This window comes from Zalophus californianus, chromosome 5 (assembly GCF_009762305.2).
Source record: "Zalophus californianus isolate mZalCal1 chromosome 5, mZalCal1.pri.v2, whole genome shotgun sequence".
Classification (NCBI taxonomy): domain Eukaryota; kingdom Metazoa; phylum Chordata; class Mammalia; order Carnivora; family Otariidae; genus Zalophus; species Zalophus californianus.
In genome coordinates, this window is record NC_045599.1 from 143,260,490 (window position 1) to 143,283,669 (window position 23,180).

The 23,180-nt window shown below is 41.5% G+C and overlaps 1 protein-coding gene across 1 annotated transcript in view; it reads left to right on the forward strand.

Moving 5' to 3' along the window:
- The window catches only part of DNAH5 (dynein axonemal heavy chain 5), a 263,927-nt gene that overhangs the window by 230,739 nt on the left and 10,008 nt on the right, over positions 1-23,180 (forward strand). Inside the window, exons 68-76 of the mRNA XM_027606690.2 lie at positions 79-269; positions 4,141-4,262; positions 6,738-6,887; positions 10,687-10,932; positions 15,322-15,541; positions 16,715-16,920; positions 17,547-17,750; positions 19,830-20,045; positions 21,629-21,841. Coding sequence (XP_027462491.2) covers positions 79-269; positions 4,141-4,262; positions 6,738-6,887; positions 10,687-10,932; positions 15,322-15,541; positions 16,715-16,920; positions 17,547-17,750; positions 19,830-20,045; positions 21,629-21,841 — 1,768 coding nt within the window. The remainder of the gene's footprint in view (positions 1-78; positions 270-4,140; positions 4,263-6,737; positions 6,888-10,686; positions 10,933-15,321; positions 15,542-16,714; positions 16,921-17,546; positions 17,751-19,829; positions 20,046-21,628; positions 21,842-23,180) is intronic.

The following is a 23,180-nucleotide window of genomic DNA, read 5'->3' on the forward strand; positions in this document are numbered from 1 at the left end:
ATTCTCCAGTCAAGATGTTTTTATAGACAATGGGAAAGGGGAGGGGGATAAGCCCAATTTAAATGTTCTCTCCTCCAGGTCTGTCAAGAGCCCAATTACGAGCAAGAGGATTGCTAATATCATTGAGCATATGACTTATGAGGTTTATAAGTATGCAGCCCGGGGCTTGTATGAGGAACACAAGTTCCTGTTCACCTTGCTGCTTACTCTGAAGATCGACATCCAGAGGAACCGAGTCAAGCATGAAGAGTTTCTCACCCTTATTAAAGGTCAGTATAACAACAGAAAGCACTGTACACAGGTCCAGATGTAGGAATTACTTGAAGGTGCTGTGCAGTATTTTTTTTTTTTCTGGCTCTAACAGTTTCCTTGCATTACACGGAAGATTGCATGTATGTGAAATGTTTTATTTGTTCATTTATTGCATGAATATTTATTGAGAGCCTACTGTGTGTTGAGGCACAGACTGGACACTTGGGGCACAAAATAAAACAGTAAATTATGTGGTATGTGAGAAGCTAGTAGGCACTATGGGAAAAAACAGCAGGATAAGGGAGATGCGGAGTTAACAGGGTGTGCAGAGCCGGTGGGCCGGGGTGGGGGAGTGTCAAAGGAAGAGGAGATGGCATCAAGGTGCCGGTGGGGGCAAGCCTAGTACGACAGAGGCTGGAGCCATGGGCAGGGCGATTGTGGAGCTCATCCCGTGGGTATTTATTCTGTATCTGTTGAAGCATTTCTCACAGGCAGGTCCCTTGTGCCACTGCACAATACAGCCCAGGGAAGGCTAGGAAACACATTTGCTGTCACATTCTTGGATGTCTGGACAACAAAATATTTAAAGTAATTGTGGAAATGATGCTGGGGTCTAAATGGCTTTATCTACCATATCTTTCTAAGCAAAGGTTTAACTTTATAGATGAGACATAATTTTATCTACAGTGGGTGGGGAGAGATTTTCATGTTCACCCGGAGAGTAGATTTGCTGAGGAACTCGAAGAGGACCCTGAAGGGGCAGGAGGGAAGGGGTGTGGGTACACATGTGCTTGCCCTGGGGGGCGTAGGCCTGTAGTCCTATGTGAACAAATGCGTATTGGTGTTCGTATAAATATGCATTTGCACACATCTCTTACGGAAACAACAAAGACTCATTTGGTTAGACTTGAACTTAGAAATGTATGATTTACAGACACTTTCTCTCTCTCTCTCTCTCTCTCTCTTTATTCTTTGTCTCTAACCCTTGAACTCTTGCTCCTTAGGTCTCTTTATTTTCCAAGTTTTCTAAATCAGAGCTCGTGGATGATGAATGAATTAGGGAGACATCCCTTAGGTAGATGTGTAGGTGTAGGGGTGACGTCTTCACTGAGCCCTTCAAATAGTACTGATTCGTGGTCTCATTGACTGGTCCTCCAGCTGATGGAGATTTCCTGTGGCAAGTTGTTCCCAACATCTCAATTCAGGCATGAAATGCATTTCCTCATGAAATGCGTCCAGGTCTGGTTTAAATACTGGGAAATGTGTTGCCATTTGGCGTGATGATAGAAGACGTGGGATTTAGAGTTAGGATGACTCTAAGTGAAAATAGTGGTTTTGCCAATTTCTTGACAAGTGTCTCGAGCAGGTTCTTCAACCTTTTCAGGCTCCAGCCTCCTCTGCTATAAAACAAGGATGGTCAAATCTACATCATCGGATTATTGAGAAGTCACACAATTTGTGTAAATGCTGGTACATAGGATATGTTCAGTAAAGGATAGGCATTGTTATATTATCTTTAGTATTTTACTTTGTTTTGGTTAATCTGAGGCTCTCCTAGGCTGGACTGTTTTGTTTTGTTTTTTTTTTTTTTTGGACTGTTTTTTTGTGGGCTTTTGGCATTCAATAGTTTTTTAATGCTGTTTTATGAAACAGTGTGTCGGAGGGAGCTTTGCAAGGCAAAGGGTGAATTCCCTCTGCAAGGACTTTAAAATCACTTGTTTGCAAATGTTATTTAGAGAGCAACAGTGTTTGGATACTGGTCTTTTAATTTGCTCATCTCTAAGATGGAACAGGATATGCCCAGATGACTTTCTGAGTCTGCTTTAGCTATACCACTTAATAATTGTGTGGTATCACTTGTAGAAATTTTTCATTGTAAGAACATATCATTTTTACAAAGTATTACAGTACAGATTCAAACTTACCTTTTCCCAAAGTAAGGGTTTACAGAATGAAGGCAATGGCATAACTCTCAATCACCTTGAGAATTTATTTTGAATTATACCTATTCCAACCATTCATTCATCAGAAGTACATTTAATCTGGTGCCATACTATCCAGGAATATGTCTGCCCTCAACCCATTACCATCATCCTCTGTGGCCCATTGTACACTTTTGAGGTAGGCAAGAGATTCATGCCACAGTTACCCTCTACTAAATGATGAATAATGCTTTGGTTGCAAGGAACACCCTTTCCTTCCTGTAAATAGCTTCTCCCTAACTCTCTGGTGAATATCTTGTTCTTTTGAGTTTGTTGGAAAATGGACAGTTTCCATAGAAATTGGTATGACATTTTTCAACACAATGCCATTGTCCTCAGGTCTTTAACTGCTCTCTGCCATTAAAGCAATCTGTTTTGATTTGGTGACTTAATAATCTTATCAAAACTGCTTCAAGGCCATACTTACCTTGCTGGAAATATACTAAGATGGAGTTGGCCCAAAGATAGCAATTTAGTGGGGTCCATGGCACCTGGCTAAAGTAGAGATTGGTTCAATAAATATCTTGAGTATTATTATGTGTTCATGACCTGCTCTGTTCAAAAAAGGATTTTAAAGGTGGCCAAATGAATTGGTTATATCCTTTTAAGAATTATGCTTAGAGCGTATTTTCCTTGAAACATTTTAATAGATGGCATTTATCAAACAGTATATTTCATCCTATAAAGAATTTCTAACTCTTTCTTTGACTTAAAATTTGATTGTTTACACATTTAGTTCTTCTGAGGTGGGCAACAATAACATTTTAAGGTGTTGTTTATTTTATGGTGCTGTGTGTTACGTGAGTTATGTGAGCTTAGGTAAATCATCAGCAGCAAGGGAAGAGTCACTACCCAATGGGGAAATGTTTGCCGTGGTCAGACTGGCCAAAAATAAATGAGATAGCACAGGATCCTTAGGTGTGCTCAAAATGGAAATTAATATACTGATTTATAGAAGAGAACCCTTTATACACATGTAGTGATGCTGACATTTCTAGATAAATTCTCTCCTTGAAAGAGCTTGTGCCAACATCGAACAGTTCTTAATGTTTGACAATAGCTGCTCATTTAGTGACCCTCTACTGTGGTCTTAATCCTGTTTTGTGTGCTTTACATATATATTTTCTCTCATTCTGTCATCATCACAACACCCAGGCTTCATTATTCCCTGTGTACATATTTGGAAACAGAGACCCAGACAGATGAGCTGCCTTGTCCTAGACCTTGGCCACATAGAGCTAGGACAGAATCCAGCGTCCCCCTGGATTCTGGGTTTCTGATTCTTAAATGTGTTTTTCTAAAATCATCTATTCCTTTATTCAATTATAAAGCTTGTTCATTACTATGACATATTTCTGAGCCTAAAAAATGACAAGGTAATGGGGCGCCTGGGTAGCTCAGTTGGTTAAGTGTCAGGCTTTTTTTTTTTTTTTTAAAGATTTTATTTATTTATTTGAGAGAGAGAGAGGGCACAAGCAGAGGGAGCTGCAGGCAGAGGGAGAAGCAGACTCCCTGCTGAGGAAGGAGCCCGATGTGGGGCTCGATCCCAGGACACTGGGATCATGACCTGAGCAGAAGGCAGACGCTTAACTGACTGAGCCACCCAGGCGTCCCTAAGTGTCAGACTTTGGCTCAGGTCATGATCTCAGGGTCTTGGGATCCAGCCCTGTGTTGGGCTCTCTACTTAGTGTGGAGTCTGCTCCTCCCTCTGTCCCTCCCCTTGCTTATGTGTGCGCACACACACATGCACGCTCTTTCTCTCTCTCAGAATGTTAAATAAAATCTTTAAAAAAAATGTCAAGGTGGCAAAATTATTAAAAGTGTAAGAAAAAGATTTTGTATATAAATAGATTGTTTTAGAGTAAAGAAAGAAAAATCTCGTAACTTTCTATGTTTAATTTTAAAGGAGGTGCCTCCTTGGACCTTAAAGCTTGTCCTCCTAAACCATCTAAATGGATTCTGGACATGACCTGGCTGAATTTGGTGGAACTCAGCAAACTCAGACAGTTTTCAGACGTCCTTGATCAGGTAACCTGTGCTTTGAATAAGCTTACGACAGTGTCTCAGGGAGCAGTTCCTGATTTATCACTAGCTATGGTATTTGCGGAAGAGAGAGATTGTTTAATGTTGTCGCTCTTGCCACGGTGCCCGACCTTCCTCCTGCTGGCTCACACTCTGACGAAGTGGACTCCACCCACGTCTAACTGGTGCCGTCCAGGGCCCCATGTCAGTACCACCAACTGGAGATCCACAAGTGGGAAAACTGAGAGATTTAATGAAATCACTAGACGTATTTAAGAGGTTTTGCCATCTTCCTGGCGATTGAATGAAAAGAAGTATGAACAGCCTGCCTCTAAATGCTAGAGGTCCTTTTCTCGCCTCTTGTTCCTCTCTTCTTCCTCCTCTCTTGTTCTCCCATGATACGGCCTTAGCCAGGTGTCTGGGCATAAATCTGATGCCAATCCTGGGCTCCTTATCTTCACAAGTTATTACCCTGTCATAACCAGCCAGTTCCTGATGAACTGTGTTTGTGCTGGGATCATGGAAGTTGTGTCTGGAGAGCTGATTGAGACAAACCAGGAAACAGATTCTTGAGAATCAGACGACCAGAGAGAAATCACACTGAGAGCAAGGTGGCTTTATTCAGCCACAAGTTGTAGGCTTTTTTTTTTTTTTTTTAATTTTTTTATTGTTATGTTAATCACCATATATTACATCATTAGTTTTTGGTGCAGTGTTCCATGATTCATTGTTTGTGCATAACACCCAGTGCTGCATGCAGAACGTGCCCTCTTTAATACCCATCACCAGGCTAACCCATCCCCCCACCCCCCTCCCCTCTAGAACCCTCAGTTTGTTTTTCAGAGTCCATCATCTCTCATGATTCGTCTCCCCCTCTGACATACTCCCCTTTTCTTCCTCTCCTGTTATCTTCTTCTTTTTCTTTTTTCTTAAAATATGTTGCGTTATTTGTTTCAGAAGTACAGATCTGTGATTCAACAGTCTTGCACAATTCACAGCGCTCACCGTAGCACATACCCTCCCCAATGTCTATCACCCAGCCACCCCGTCCCTCCCACCCCCAACCACTCCAGTAACCCTCAGTTTGTTTCCTGAGATTAAGAATTCCTCATATCAGTGAGGTCATGTGATACATGTCTTTCTCTGATTGATTTATTTCACTCAGCATAACACCCTCCAGTTCCATCCACGTCGTTGCAAATGGCAAGATCTCATTCCTTTTGATGGCTGCATAATATTCCATTGTGTATATATACCACCTCTTCTTTATCCATTCATCTGTCGATGGACATCTTGGCTCTTTCCACAGTTTGGCTATTGTGGACATTGCTGCTATAAACATTGGGGTAGGCTTTTTATGACCAGAAAATGTGCTAAGGTTGGTTCCTGAATTTCCCAGTTTAGGTTGACCAGAAACTTACTGTTTGGCTCTATCTGTATGTGTTGGCTTATGCCTAGTAGTCCGTATTATTTCTACCATATAATTTAACCCATTCTTTTGCATTAAATAACTTTCATTTGGGAGGTTTTAATGCCCTCTAACATCATGAGATGACTCCTACTGACCTTTCCCCAACTGATATCTGTTCCTGAAGTTGCTGTCTTCTGGAGATTGTCTTATGCCTGAAATCCCTCCATGTCATGTAGTCTTTCATGATAGAGAGAGGTTATTACTTTTTATTCTTACACAATACTTTCTAAATATGGATCTGGAATGTTTTTCCCTTTGATTAGGCTTCCAAGAAATATATCCAGGGCTTTAATCAAGGGGAATATACCAGAGAATATTGGATTATATTTATCTGCTGATATTGTTTGTTTGTTCTATGTTTTGGAGATGATTACCCATGGAATGCCGTCTGTTTTTCAGCCCCAAAGGAGAATGGACTGTATTCTCTCCCTCCTTATCAATTGCCTAAAGGAAGCATGTGTGTCATTACTCATTTGATGGTGATATTAAGTCATATATTCCAAATTATTCTAGATTAACAGAGTATTGACCAAACAGCTTTTCATTCAATAATGAACATATATTAAATGTCTTCTTTTGTGCCAGGAGTGGTCCTGGAAAGTGAGGAAACATACGTGAATAAGTGAGTGAATTGGTTCCTGGTCATGAGAGGATTTCATGGAGCAAATCAGATTTCCTTAAAATAATGAAAATGAGTTTTCATTGATTTCTTTATTCCTTACAAATTTGATACCACAAAGGCATTAGAAGAAATTAAACAACCCAAGGCTCTCCCTACGTCAAAAGCTAGCTGTAACCTGGCATTAATGCAGGCTGATTTTAGAGCAAATCACATTTGATTTTAGACTGTCACAATTTTTGGTAGTGGAATATAAAATTAAAAAAAAAGTCATGGGATATCATTCACACGTGTCTGGAATAGTCAAAAGATATGATGAAAAATAACCGTGAACTATTACTGAAAGATTTTTCTGTGCTGTGATGCAATTCTTATTCCCTGGTATTTTCAGATATCAAGAAATGAGAAAATGTGGAAAATTTGGTTTGATAAGGAAAATCCTGAGGAAGAACCCCTTCCAAATGCCTATGATAAATCTCTTGACTGCTTTAGACGTCTTCTCCTTATTAGATCCTGGTGTCCTGACAGAACCATTGCCCAGGTAAAAAGTTGATATTAGAAAAAAATAGGAGAATATTTTTTACAGGAGTTTTTATTATTTTTAAGTAATCTCTACACCCATTGTGGGGCTCAAACCTACTACAACTCCGAGATCAAGAGTCACATGCGCCACCAACTGAGCCAGGCAGGCGCCCTCTAGGAGAATATTTTTAAGGAGAATTTCCTTTTAAATTTAAAGAAATATTGAATATTTTAATCCCAGTGAGAATTTTCTTGGAGGCCTCTATGGAATCTTCTGGCAATACCTCTGTGACAAATGGAAAAGTAAACAAATGTAGCAAGGTGTACATTTGGGCTAAGTGATTTAATGATCTTCTTTGGTCTAAATGGTACAAGAGTGAATGAGAAAGCCACGTTTTTAAGGTCGGCTTATAGGTATGATGTAAAGGTAATGTATTAGTCTTCCATACCATTTTTATATTAACTCAAAAACGATACGGCTGCTCCGTTTTGTTAGTAGTAAAACAACGTTTCTTTAAGTAGGAAGGATGTGGCAACCTTGGGAGGAGAGGTAGATGAGAGGGAGACATAGTATTCCCAAATTTACAGTTATAACCCCAGAAAGTCTTAGGGCCCTTGATGCAAGAGTTGGCCTAAAACCCTGTCAGTTTTACATATGGTTTAAATGTGAATCCTGCCTCCAGAAGATACATCTTTTCAAAGACCTTTAATCTGCTGGCCTCCTGTCTTGGAAATGTCACTGCTAATAAGACTTGCCCGTGTCCTGCCTTCACAATGAAAACTTTAGCTTGAATATTCAGCTCAGGTGGATTCCTTAGGGTCTTCCCCAAGCAAGCCATAGAGTTAACAATACGCTGGGTTTATAATAGAATGTAGGAAGTTCTCCCCTCCACTCTCCAGAGGGAGTGTTAAAAACAGGGAAAAGCCACCTCCAACTCCAGGTAGGTACCGAGGAATCATGAAAACAGCTAGATCCAATGATTTATTGAGAAACGAAAAACGAGTTCTGTAATGCAGGGCAACTGAGATCACCCTTCCTTCAGTGTTTCTTCTCAACTTCATTACTTTTATCCTGCCCAAAAGAATTGTCAAACTGTTGCCTTACGGACCGTGTAGAAGGTTCAGGTAGTTCTGTTCTGTTCTTTTCTTTCTTTTTCTCTTTTCTTTTCTTCCTCCCTCCCTCCCTCCCTCTTTCCTTTCTCTCCCTTCCCTTTCTTTCTTCCTCCATCTCCTCTCCTTCCTTCTCTCCCCTTTCTCTCTCCCTCTGCTCTCTTCCTTCCTTCCTCTTTTTCCCCTTACGTAACATTTTATTTGGTTCAATGCTGAATTTAAGTCTACAAGGCTCCTTTGTAACTCGGTCATGTTCATCCTAGCTTCTGCCATCTATAGACTGACCGTAGCGATGGCTTCCTAACTGGGGTCTCCGCTTGTTCCTTCTTGCCCGCTCTAGTCGATCCTGTATACTCTAGAAGGAATGGAAATATGATTATGCTCTTCCTTGCTTTTTAAAGTCTTTCAGTGGCTTCCCAAGGCCTTTATGATAACACCCAAGTCTTAAGATCTGCAAGGGCCCTCTGGAAAAATGTCCTCTCCTCTGAAATTCTTATACTCACATTACATTCCTTTTGTGATTTTCAACCAGACAACTTCTTGGGACGTATATTCAAAGGTCTACAGTGTGGGTATATTTAGTTCCCATTCTCCATAAGCAGCATCAGGCTTGTTCTCAGTATTTTGGATGAGCATGACTGCCCACGTCAGGGGACGTTCAGCTGCCTGGTTGCAAAAACAGTGCATTCTTAGAGGGTATCTCATGCCTCATACACATTGGTGTCTCAACGCTCAGCGAAGAGGGTCAGAATAGGTGCAGAGGTTTACTTGTTGCTTTTTTACTTGTTTATTTTTCATTGGAATCAGGTATCGGGACAAAAATGTTCTTCAGAAGGGTGTGAAGAGTAAGTTGTGACAGTGTGGTACTCTATTTCTTTGTGCCAACGAGGTATGCAGAAGCCTGGTTGCCCCACAGCTGAATCTCACATGAGCTATACTGCATGTTCTTCTGTCCCCTCTTGGTGACTTGCTCTTTTCTGTTTCAAGGTCTCTGCATTTGTGCTCTCTGCATGGAATTCTCGCCACACTGGCTCTCCTACCTGTCCTCTTTGTCTAGATAAATCCCACTCCTCACCCAAAGTCTGGATGAGTCTCTTATTGTGGCCACTACCTTCCCACTCTAACCTGCCAAGAGGACAAACGTGAGTGGGGACATCATCCCAGATTTTAAGCTCAGAGACGTGGGGTGTGGCAATCACTTTGAGAATGCATAGCACATAGCTGGGTATTCAAAATGGAGGAAAAGCCTGTATTACTGACCGAAATCAGACTTTGGATGTTTGTAAGTCAAAGACAACAGCTTAACCAGCACCACTCTCATTTTGGCCCAGGTCTATCTCAAGCCTCTCTGATTTAAGGGAAACCCTGCCTACAGCTGTTTTGTGTTTCTCTGGAAATGGAAGTGGGGTCCCACCATGGCTCACCTCACTCTGCTTATTATGTGAGAGAGATTCTTCTGAGGAATCTCACTGGGGAGAGAAACTTGGGTTTTACTCCCATGGGGGTAGGAGAAGAAAACAGAATAGGAAATTTTTCTTTGAGGGAACCCAGTTTTTTTTTTTTTTTTCCATTTGATCTTTTTTAAAAATTTTTTAAATTTTATTATGTTATGTTAATCACCATACATTATATCATTAGTTTTTGATGCAGTGTTCCATGATTCATTGTTTGCGTCTAACACCCAGTGCTCCATTCGATACGTGCCCTCTTTGATACCCATCACCAGGCTAACCCATCCCCCTACCCCCACCCCGCTAGAACCCTCAGTTTGTTTCTCAGAGTCCATAGTCTCTCGTGGTTCGTCTCCCCCTCTGATTTACCCCCTTCATTTTTCCCTTCCTGCTATCTTCTTCTTCTTCTTCTTTTTTTTTTTTTTTAACATATGACGTATTATTTGTTTCAGAGGTACAGGTCTGTGATTCAACAGTCTTGCACAGTTCACAGCGCTCACCATAGCACATACCCTCCCCAATGAGGGAACCCAGTTTTTACCAGAGGGGGAATAGAGACTAAAGGTCATACTCACAATAGTATCTTATTGATTAATTATTTTACTTTGTTTGAAAAAGGACTATGTTGTTACTTGAAATATTTTTATATGGTTGATAATATAGTTGACAAAGTCTGTGATATTGTGAGCATGTATTTCAGTCAAAACAAAATTAATGGTAAAGGTGATAAGCCAAGAATGGAAAGGAATCATGAGAATGATTAGGAGAATAATTATGGACTAAATCTTTAAAACATTAACCCATTCGTTAAGTATCTAATATATTTCATTTGATAAGAAATCATTCAGTTATCTATTGATAAGTATCCATTAAATCCCAGGCATTGTGCTGGTTATTTGTATTAGAATGCATATGCATTTCCCTTAAAGCATCCTAAATAATACAGTTTCCTAATAATTTTTATTTTTTATGCACCAAGAAGTAGCCAGTGTATAGAACAGGTTCCCGACAAGTGGTCAGCCAACTTGGGTTCTGGTCTTTGAACTGTGTGACTGTGTGTTGGCAAATAACACAGCCTCTCTATCATCTATAGAGTGGAGATACAACAAGAAAAATGTCTGTGTCCTATTTCCCTGGCAGAGTTACTGTGGACATCATTGAGATACTCTACCAAAATGAATTTTGGAAGCCACCCTGCATCATAACACATGGAGGAGTTAGAATCAGTTTTGGTGATTCCTGTACTGTTTTTGGCAGGCCCGCAAGTACATCATGGACTCCATGGGAGAGCACTATGCAGAAGGAGTTATCCTGGACTTGGAAAAGACGTGGGAGGAATCTGATCCACGGACACCACTCATCTGTCTCCTGTCTATGGGCTCAGATCCCACGGATTCCATCATTGCCTTGGGGAAGAGATTAAAAATAGAAACCCGTTATGTGTCCATGGGCCAGGGCCAGGAGGTCCATGCGCGCAAGCTCTTACAGCAGACCATGGCGAATGTGAGGCCAAATGTCTACTTTTAGGTTATGTTGTCATTACGGGTTATAGAATAGCAATGCAGAAAAGAATTTATGAATCATTAAGAGTTTAAATTTACATGCTTTGTGCTGTTCACTAAACAGTTTAGGAAAAAGTTTAATAATCTATTAGAAAACTTTCACGGAAAAACAAATACAATTTTTTCTGCTGAACCTTAATTTATGGAAAACTTACCCAACCAGAGCATCTTATTTCTCGACCAGTTTGCATAATGTTAAGCCCCACTCTAGATCCGAAATCCTCGGGGGTGGGGAGGGGTCTACAGCCCCTCCACCGTGATTCCTGCGCTGCTCTTGGAGTCCCCAACGCTCCAGAATCCAGCACACCATGTCTTTCTTGAGCTCCAGAATGTATAATCTGTGCTCTGGAGTCCCCCAGGCTTGGCCCAGATCCCAGAGGCCAGGAATCTGCCATTACCTTGTGGTGGTACCAGAGGTTTTAGGAAACCTGGCTTATTGCCTTCCAGGCTGCGGCTCCTAGAGCCCTTTGTGGCTTGCAAATCCTGTAGCGTGCAGAGCATGCCATGCTCAGGCCTTACCCGGAGGCTATAAAGTACTAGAAACCACATGGTAATCTTGCAAAGGGACAGTCCAGTCCAGAGCTGGGGCACTTCCAGGGACTTAAATTAACTGAATGCACAAGGTCTTCCATTTCATCTCTAGAATTCCATCTCTAGGACAGGGCACTCATGTGTTTACTCTGGTCTAGCCCTTTCTGCAGTGTCCAACTCCGTCTGGAGGAACCGTTACCCCTGTTTTCCTCTCCCTCCACGCTTTGGCCAAGCAAAGAGGGCCGAATGACTTGGCTTCTCATTCCCACTGGAGAACATGCAGTGTTGGTCTAGATGCCTTTCTGGCTTTTTTTTTTAGATCAGACCCTACGCCCCCTTCCCTGAGTCTGAGCTCTCCCCCCGTATCTCAGAACTCCTTCTATGCCCTCCAGGGAGTCCCCCTGCTGAGGACAGAACTTGCTGTCTGACTAGGCCCACCGTGAAACCACTGGGCTCTAGGTCCTAGCCACTGAGTCTAGAACCTCAGTATTGTGCTGCATCCTGGTTTCTTCCCTCTGGTCTAGAACTGAGCCCACTGTGTTCTAGAACCTCCGTATTTACTTTGCGCCTCTTTTATCCCCAAGTTGTGCCCCACCCCCAGCTTTGGTGAAGGCTGTGGGAGGGCTCACATGTGTGTGTGCCTTGTCTGAGCACTTGATATGCAGCTGGGAGGGCAACAGGGGTGGACTGAAGTGTATCCAGAGATGAAAACATGCATCTATACTTAAGAATGCCAGGTCTGGAAGGGGCGCCTGGGTGGCTAGGTTGATTAAGCATCCAACTCTTTTTTTTTTTTTTAAAGATTTTATTTATTTATTTGAGAGAGAGAGAGAATGAGAGATAGAGAGCACGAGAGGGAAGAGGGTCAGAGGGAGAAGCAGACTCCCCGCTGAGCAGGGAGCCCGATGCGGGACTCGATCCCGGGACTCCAGGATCATGACCTGAGCCGAAGGCAGCCGCTCAACCAACTGAGCCACCCAGGCGCCCTAAGCATCCAACTCTTAATTTTGGCTCAGGGTCCTGGGATTGAGCCCCGAGTTGGGCTCTGTGGAGTCTGCTTGGATTCCCTCTACCCACTCCTCCTCTGCCCTTCCTCCTGCTCATGTGTGCGTGCGCGCCCTCTCTCTAAAATAAATAAATAAAATCTTAAAAAGAATCCCAGGTCTGGTCTGACATGAGAGCTTAGTGGACTTCATCCCTGGCCTTTCCCTCCTCTTGGCCGCCTCCCCATTCTTCCCTCCCCTTTTTCACTTCCTCTGTTCCTCCCTCTGCATATTACTGTGCTTAGAACAAAGACACCAACGATAACAGGACACCTATTTAACTCTAATTTAAAATAAATAAGTGTTTAATAATTATAGTTTCAGGCAATTAGAGTATAAATGGAATAATTTTAGCCTTCAGTTTATTCATGTTTTCTGTTTAGTAGTTTAGTAAATCAAGTAAAAAAAAAATAGTCTTATCATTAGCATGCTTATAACTTTCAGAGAGACTAGTTTTTTAAAAGTTTTGTAGGAAAGATTGGAGGTAGGGCACCTGGCTGGCTCAGTCAGTGGAGCCCGCACTTCTTGATCTTGGGGTTATAGGTTCGGAGCCCCACGTTGGATGGAGATAGTACTTAAAAAATAAAATCTTTTTATTTATTTTTTATTATGTTATGTTAATCACCGTACATTATGTCGTTAGTTTTTGATGTAGTGTTCCATGATTCATTGTTTGTATACAAAATAAAATCTTAATAAAAGAAAAAAAGGAAGGTTTGAGGCAATATGACAGAATGAACCAAGTACCCAAGGAGAGCAATGTGGATGATCTACTCAGTAAGAAGAAGACAAAACATTTAATACAGAATGGGGTCATCCCACAGAAACAGCCTTGGCTGACAGATTCCAGGGAGAGTGTTGACACAGCAAACTTCTCACCTCAGATTCCCCAGCATGCTGGGTGACAGAGGGTGGCTCAATCCTTTTTGTGGTTGTTATGTTTTGTATTTAATTTTTTTTTGAATTGTGAACAGTGCCAATTGAATTTTGCAAGGGACAAAAATAGTTTACTTATTCAGCAGTTCTATATACTCCTCAAGAAAATAGAAGGGATATATGAAATTTCACAGTGATCCATTTTATGCCAAGATTTTAAATTTGCTGCACTAGTCAAATCTAAATGATCCAAAATTACAGAGTCATGTTATACTGAGTGAAATAAGTCAATCAGAGAAAGACATGTATCATGTGACCTCACTGATATGAGGAATTCTTAATCTCAGGAGACAAACTGAGGGTTGCTGGAGTGGTGGGGGGTGGGAGGGATGGGGTGGCTGGGTGATAGACATTGGGGAGGGTATGTGCTATGGTGAGCGCTGTGAATTGTGCAAGACTGTTGAATCACAGATCTGTACTTCTGAAACAAATAATGCAACATATGTTAAGAAAAAAAAAAGAAGAAGATAGCAGGAGGGGAAGAATGAAGGGGGGGAATCGGAGGGGGAGACGAACCATGAGAGCCGATGGACTCTGAGAAACAAACGGAGGGTTCTAGAGGGGAGGGGGGTGGGGGGATGGGTTAGCCTGGTGATGGGTATTAAAGAGGGCACATTCTGCGTGGAGCACTGGGTGTTATGCACAAACAATGAATCATGGAACACTACATCACAAACTAATGATGTAATGTATGGTGACTAACATAACAATAAAAAATTTTAAGAAAATAAATAAATAATGCATTACCAGGGGGGAAAAAAAGAAAACAACTCGAGATGATGGTCTGGATATTCTAGATCATTTTAGCAAAAATATTCTATAGATTCGATATTGAGTAAATTATTACAAAATGATCTAAAATATTGCCTCTGTTGCTTTATACAAGGACCATTCTTATGCTCATGAAATGTGTTATACAAAAGATGGGGCTTATTATCTTCTAAGACTCTTCTTCTTAGAGTGGGCAGATTCCCCACAGAAGGCTCTCCCCCTTTCTAGAGGGTATACAACCTGCTGCCAGGGTTTTGGGGACCCCAAGAGAGAAGGGAGGGAGTAGGTCTCAAAATTGAGTAAGTAGCCTTTCTTTCATCTGTCTTCAGTGAGGTTCCTAGACCCTTACTGTGCTGATGTCCTTCAGTCCAGACCCTGTCTGTTGTACCTTCTAAAGAAAATCAGCTTTCCCCTCTTTCTTTAGGTGAGGCAGGAACATGTTGGGGGGCTGGGCTTTCGGTCTCTTGTGTGAGCCCATCTTCTCTTCCACTTCCACAGGAATGTCTCACCACCTGCTCTTGGGTGTTTGGCGTTATGTGGCATAAATCAGGTTACTTCTCAGATTTCCTTGAATGCCAGTTGAGGAGTTAGCTTTCTTGAGTCTCTTTTAAATGTTGCTGATATTGTCTTCGCCCTTACTGTCCTTGTCCTTAAGAGTTCATGCCTTTAAAAATGTCCCTTCTTTGTACTTCTCGTGGAACGTGGGAGGAAGCTGAGGTAAATGGACGTTTTCACTCAACCATCGGCACATGACAGTGATGTTATCTCTTCAGAGTTGAGGCCACCTCTGGTTATTTTCATGACTCCTACCAAATATTATCAGTTGGCATGCTGGTATGCTGTGGGACACATGCATGGAACAAGAAAAATAAATATACTTATCTCAAATAAACCTTATTGTATCCATAGATTTGACCTGGATTGATTTAGTGGTTAGTGTGTTTCTCTTTTAAAATTTTAATTACCTACTTTCTAAAGAATATATTAATTTACATCTCTGGGTGAAACAGGAAATAGTGTCTCATTTCCGTTTACTGTTGTTGACTTAGGGAGGATGGGCACTTCTGCAGAACTGCCATCTGGGGCTCGATTTCATGGATGAGCTAATGGACATAATTATAGAAACCGAGATTGTACATGATGCTTTCCGCCTATGGATGACCACCGAAGTTCATAAGCACTTTCCCATTACGCTCCTTCAGATGGCCATTAAATTTGCCAATGAGCCTCCACAGGGCCTCCGGGCAGGATTGAAGAGAACATATGGCGGTGAGTCGAGGAATACTTCCAAGTTTATGGGACTTTTTATACTTAAATTTGTTGTCTTTTAAAGAAATCATAAAAACAATGAGCTAGGATAGAGCGATAGCAAATTGTCCTGTTATTTAACGTGATGGGGAGAGGGTGGTACCTTGTCATGCTCCATGTGGAATATGCTCTGGTGGCCTCAGGGCATCAGAAGTCACCATTATCCACCTTGAATTTTTCCCTTTTTCCTATATTCCTCTGCTTTGGCCTGTGCTCTTCTCCAGCTAGACACCTGCCTTTTTATGTTAACATAATTTTGTCATTTATGGTCTTCATGCTCCCTACCTAAAGTTGGCCAGTAGCCTCTTCCGAGAGGAGAGGCTGAATTCAAGTTATGACCTGCCTTCATTTCATGAAGCCATCTGAACCATCTACAGTTTTTATCGAGTTGAAAACAGGGCTCAAATTCTTGTCAGGCTGCGAGGTAATGTGGGGAAAAAATAGATGTGGAAGGATGAGGGCAGTAAAAAAATTCTAAATAAAAAATATACAGTTATATATAATATAAACACATATAATAATGATAATTATTATTTGGGGAATATACTCAGCTTTGGTAGGCTTCTATACACACTGTCTTAATTAATATTAAATTGTTAGTAGTATATACAGAAGCCTGTTGCAACCTGAGTACAGGTTCCAAAGAATAATGATAATAATAACAATAATAAATAATTATTAGTAGTAGTAGTTTTAGTAGTAGCATTTATAATACTAGTAATAGTATTATATTAAATAATATATTGTTAAATTATCAGTAATAATAAATAATACTAATATTAGTAATAGTGTCTAAAATACTAGTATTTTAGTAGTAATATTCATTTTACTGCCATCGTTCTTCCCCCTCTAGTTTATCTCCACCATATCTTGTCAGACTGGCAGGAACTTGACCCCCATGTTAGCCAGCTCCCAACCACCTCCCCCAATCTCTTTATAGATTTTTCAGAGAGAAACACCCTCTGGACACCCAAAAATTAAATTATAATTGTCCTATGAATGTGATAAAAATAGTTCAATATAAGTGAATTTTGCTCTCAGAAATTTATAAAAATACTTCATAACCTATAAATGTAATAAAAAATAAAGGTGTGTGAGTGACGACAAAGGTTTTTACCCCACCAACCATGACAGGTGTGAGCCAGGACCTGCTGGATGTGAACACTGCAGCCCAGTGGAAACCCATGCTCTATGCTGTGGCTTTCCTGCACTCCACAGTCCAGGAGAGGAGGAAGTTCGGTCCTCTGGGGTGGAACATCCCCTATGAATTTAATCAGGCCGACTTTAATGCCACTGTGCAGTTCATCCAAAACCACTTAGATGACATGGATGTCAAAAAGGTACTGTGTGTGCGCCGCCCCGTGCTGCCGGTGGCTGTGGGCGTGGGTCCTCAAGCTCATGCTCCTGCCCAGCTGGGGGATTGATCCTGCGACAGTGATGATCTTCTGTGCTTGCAAAGTCTTACCTTTATGTCACGCCAACTAGGTCACACTTGCCTCTGGATTTCAGATGAAAAAATGAACCAATTTTGATTATCTTTGTATTTCTCAAAATTCTCGAGTTGAAATTACTTTCAAGGCAAAAGGGTCGAATGGGAGGGGGGAAGGGTGAGAAAACTTGTTTTTTAGAATCTTAAAAAATGAAAATGAAAGTCTAAATCGCCTTTGAAGCATGTGCTTTTTAAAGAGCTGCGGCAGTATTCTGCAAACTGTCTTTTTTTGTTGTTGTTGAAATTAAAGTATGAAAGCCTATGAATGCACCAAAGGGGCCTATTTCAAATCATGAGCAGGAGCTTTGTGTAATCCTCAAGATTTGGCTATGTCGTTTTCTTCCTGCACTTTTAACATTACCGATGAAGAATGAATGAATGACATTCGTGAGCACAAATATACAGATGTTGCTTGGTGGGGGAAATCAGGATGAGCCAGTAGCCGGTTCTACACAACTATTCTGTTGCTGTCCACAGGGCGTCTCCTGGACCACCGTCCGCTACATGATAGGAGAAATTCAGTATGGGGGCAGAGTCACTGATGACTATGATAAGAGGTTGCTGAACACAGTTGCTAAGGTCTGGTTCAGTGAAAATATGTTTGGATCAGATTTCAGCTTTTACCAAGGATATAATATTCCGAAATGCAACACAGTGGATAACTATCTTCAATATATCCAGGTTTGTCCACTTCCGAATTGTATGCAGAGAGCAAATATATGCAGCCTATTGACCACTTTGATATTTATTTATGCTGCAAACACTGCTTTTAAAATACATTTTAATGGTGACACGTACTCTCACTACAAGTGCTTTCTTCATATGTTTATAGTCACCTAATGATTAAAATGTTTGTATTTGTTCTGAGTGTGGCTTTTGTATGAGTTCCCTCCCTCCCTTCCTTTTTATACCTCAGTGAGGAATATTCGTTGGGGATATGACAGACTGGGCAGATTTTGAACTAGGGAAACTATGTAAATCCCTGGGAACTCTCGAGACTTCAGCTACTTGTGATAATAGGGCAAAGGCCCCCTCTGGACTCATCCTGAGACACCTGGTTCGCAATCCTGGCTGAATGGATAGAATCTGAGTATGTTCAGGAACCCGCTTTGCATAGGAGCTTCCTTCCTCAACCTGGGCACCAGTGACATTCAGGGCGGGATTCTTCTCAGTGGTGGGGGGCTGTCTTGTATACATTGGTTAGCAGGATACCTAGCCTCTCCCCACTAGATGTCAGCAGCATCCCCCATCCCCATCTAGTTGTGACAACCAAAAAAAACGTCCTCAGACATGCCAGATGTCCCCTGGGGGCAAAATTGCCCCAGTTCAGAATTGCTGCTCTAAGAAGAAAGAAGAGTTTGACAGGAAGTTTGGGGGAAAAGATCTGATTTGTGTTTCAAGGTACCTACATTTTTTCTGTCTCTGTACCTTGAACCCATTAGATCATTATTTGGAAATGTCTTTTGGAGGCCTGTGTGGCTCAGTCAGTTAAGTATCTGCCTTCGGGTCAGGTCGTGATCTCCGGGTCCTGGGATCCAACCCCGCATCAGGCTCCCGGCTCAATGTAGAGCCTGCTTTTCCCTCTCCCTCTGCCGCTCCCCCTGCTTGTGCGCTCTCGCTCTCTTGCTCTCTATCTCAAATAAATAAATTTAAAAAAAAAATCTTTTTTTTTTTTTTAAGAAATCCCTTTTGCCTCTATCTGAGATTTATCTCAGAGTGAACAAACTAGAGCCCAATGGCCCCAAAGGGCTAAATTTATCAGTACATTTAGAGGTTCTGTGATATATGAATGTAACGAGTTTATCATATATTACCACCTCTACACTTTTATTAATTCAAATCAACAAATGTATTTGTCTTAACTGTAGTATATATGTCTTTAAATCATTAGCACTGAATACAAAAGTGCCTATGAAGATATAAATTTAGACATGCCAGTACATGCATTTATTTACATATACCTCATTTCACAATGAACTTGAGGTTGTTTATAAGAAGACATCATATAAAGCGGAATAAAATAAGAGAGGAGATTGCAGGAAAAATATGAGACAATAATAGAGTTTAGGATACAATTCACACATTGAAACCAATGTCAAATTTAGGGTATATCTTTTTTCTTTCAAATAGCTGTGTTCTTCACCTGCTTGTGCTGCTTCTGATCATCTCTTGCTGTCTGCTCTTCTCTTGGACTTGGTCACTCTTGATATTCCTCTTTTCCTGGTCGCCATCTTTCTCCCTGGGAGAGTACAGTTCCCACCTGCCGCCTTCTTTGGGCCATAATTGCTAAAAACTGTCATTTTCTGGTACCTTAAAAACATAGAAACCATTAGTTATGCCACATTTGTTTAAATGATTGGTTCGATGAAATACTAACCCATAGCTCCCTTTCTGTTTCATATTTTCTAAAACAAGACAGTATCTCTGTGACTGAATTTGCTTGAGGTGCAGAGATGTTAAGGAACCATGACCTTGCTATGTTTCTCAGCGTTCATCCTATTTCAAGCCAACTTTTGATTCTTTTCTGGAGAAATTATTGAGATTGCAGCCTGACACAAATAAGATATATCATGTAAATACTTACCTTTTTTGGTGGGGGGGGGGTTATTTGATGTTATTTATTTATTTTAAAATTTGAGTATAGTTGACACACATGTTAACATGACTTATCTTAATAAAAATATTTGTTTCCTAAGACAGTATAATTTAACTGGTGCTTACGTCAGCAATCTGGGATAATCTGGGGTGCTTCTTGTTCAGAGCTTGCCTACCTACGACAGCCCCGAGGTGTTCGGGCTGCATCCCAATGCCGACATTACCTACCAGAGCAAGCTGGCCAAGGACGTGCTGGACACCATCCTCAGCATCCAACCCAAGGACAGCTCTGGTGGAGGGGATGAGACCCGGGAGGCTGTGGTGGCCCGGCTGGCTGATGATATGCTGGAAAAGCTGCCTCCGGACTATGGCCCATTTGAAGTGAGTTGATGACATTCTGACAGGATGTCAGCTGTGGATGTGTCTGTTTGGTTGGAGGGAGCGAGGAGTAAGGACAGAGGGCAAAAAATGATTTTTCTGAAGTTAAAAAACATATTAAAAAACTCACTTCCTGAAGAACCAGAAAAAAAGAAGTTTTTAAATCTGTAAGTGTGATCATTTTGAAATATAAACAGTAAAGAACCCTGACAAGAATGTTCATGTTCGTAACTACGTTCTAAGTGTGTACCGATGGGTTAGGATTGCTTTTCCAGAACTTTCCTGGAGGTACATCACATTGCCATTTGTTCAAAGGAAAGTAATGTATTTTTAGAGCAAAACACCTTGATCATCTAAAAAATATTGTGTAACTTAATGCACATCTTAAAATTCAGATCTTCCTAATTTTGGGGAGTTTGTATTTACATCATTAACTCTGCAGCTTTACGGGTTTTGAAAATTGATTTGTCTTTTTAATATGTAAGTAACTTTTAAGCCAAATTTATGATTAGGAAAGTTCACTTTTTTAAGACAGTTTAGCAAATGTTAGTGAAAAGATTTACCCTGAAAACATTTTAAAATCTGGGATAAAAGCACCAGTGACTGACTGACTTTCCATGTAGTCTTAGCAGATGCCCCAGGCTGTCTAACACTTTTTTTTACCTGGTTTTCAAAAAAGAAACCTGCAGCATTTTGTTGCTTTAGCATCTTATTATTTTCCACAAAGCAGACCATTTTCGTTGCTGGTGCTGTAGACTGAACTCAAGGACCTATTACGAAGGGAAAAATTTTCCCTTGAGAAAACTGATCACTTGCTTGGAGAAAATCGATAACCACTATCAGCTTTAATAAGTACCTCTCCTTATAGTATCAGGAAAGAGGTCATTCATACCTAACAGTGGTTGAAATATTTATGAAGCAATAAAAAGTTTTAAAAATAGAATAGCGGTTACATAAATAAACGTGGTAAGTAATGAAGTTTAGGAGAGTCCCCTTCCTTTGGCTGAAATTGTCAGTGCTGCCTTAGGATAAAGCAACTCAGCCCAGCAGGATAGCTGATCCAGAGAAGATGCTCAATAAATACTTACAGGATGGAAATGGATGAATGGGTGGGTGGGTTGGTCGGTGGATGAATATGGAAGGATGCTTTGATGGAAAAAAACAGGAAGTTTTAAAGCAGGAGTCTAGTCTTTTGATGTAGCCAGCAGAATGGTTGTGTGTGTGTGTACATGTCTGTGTGTATCTGTGTGTGTGTTTGCCAGCCTTAGGCCGCCAGGTACGTGAACATTTCCTGATAGGCGCAGTTGCCATTTGGAAGGCTGGGTGATTATGGTCATGCGTTCATATTCTTCTGTGAATGAATGGCTGCCTATTCTCTCCCACCTGGGATGCAAAATCAGCTGGTCCACTAACAGATGTGTCCTTTTATATTTCTTCTTTGTTTTCTGGCAGTGAAAAAAAAAATTCAAAGGTTACCATTAATGGAATTGTACAGTCAGGGGCCTTCTCAGCAGCCCCAGGGAACCGGTTACATAAATATTAGTAGCTGTCACATTTTTAACACGTGCTGAATGTCTCCATGGCAGGTGAAAGAGAGGCTCCAGGAGATGGGGCTGTTCCAGCCGATGAACATTTTCCTCAGGCAGGAGATAGACCGAATGCAGAGGCTGCTCACTCTGGTCCGCAGCACCCTGACTGAGCTAAAACTTGCTATTGACGGCACTATCATCATGAGTGAAGACCTAGGAGATGCACTGGACTGCATGTTTGATGCCAGAATTCCTGCTCGGTGGAAGAAAGTATGTTCAAGTCCACTCCTACTCTACTTCATCACTTTAGTGTTGTGAGTAGTTGGGATTGGCAAGTGGAAAGCAGGACAGCATAGTTTTACTTAAAAGGGTTCTTTTGTTTAGGGACCGATCCCCTGGTAGGCCTGTAGTTTTAGCTTTTAGGGAGGGAAGGACACTATTTAGCATCTCCCACGTATCAGGCACTCTCCTGGGCCATTCACATGCATTATTGCATTTAAATTTTTGCATCTTGTGGCCCTCATTTTGCAGGGGAGGAACTTGAGATTGGGAGACACTAAATCTTTTCCCAGATCACATACCTACCTAAGAAGTCCAAGGATCAGAATTTAAACCCAAGCTCTTGAACTTCAAAGCCTGTGATGTTAGTTTTATAGAAGGAAGTGTTCCTGTGCACGCGCCTGCACACACACGTGTACCCACACACTGCAGAAGTCACACCAAAGAGAAACACTTTTCATTGCTTTGTCTGTAGATATGTGAGTATGTATAGATATACATACTCCAGGTCACAAGATAATGATTTAACGGTATGCTTACTGATCATGTACTGGTCCTTGTGCTAAATGACAGATACGCTTTTGACAAATACTTGTCTACTTGGAGAAGTAAAAGGAGTACCAGAGTGTCTTTGTCCAGCAGTTCACGCGTTGTCGGGGGTGGTGAAGATCTGGGGGTGTGGCGGGGAGCACTGTGGAGGGCGGAGGGCTGGGGCTGGGCCAGGCGAGGGAACGTGCAGGGAGGGCAGCATTGGGAGATGGGATAGCGTCATGCAGTGACTAGAGTCTTGGCCTTTTGGAGGCAACTCAGGTAAACGGGAAGGCGAGACCTAGTAGGGTTAGAACTGACAGCCTCTTGGAAGAGACTCATTTAGCACTGAGACTCTGATATCTCACCCGGGGCTTTAGAGACCGGGATCAGCTTTGACCAGACTCCATCCTCTCCTCACCTTCAGTGAATTCATTCCCAAGGCCAGAGTTTTCTATGGACTCACTTTCTTTGTTGCCAGTGACAGAGGGAGAACCTACCTGGTCACTAGCCATTGCAGGTTCGTTCCCCACCAGACCAGCTCACTCAGCTTGGTCAGCACCGCGAAGGCTCTGAACAAGGATCCTTGCCAGGAGGGTCCCTCGCATTAATGATTCCCTGTGCCCTCAGATCAAATGCAGTATAAACACATCACTTTCAGGTGACACGTCTATAAGGGTAGGATAGAATGAGTTACCTAATTTTAAAATTATGATCCTTTTTTTTTTACAGGTTTTTATTCTACTCAACTTACTGTCAGTCTTTGGAATCTCATTGTTTACAGGCAAATTAATTCTTAAGA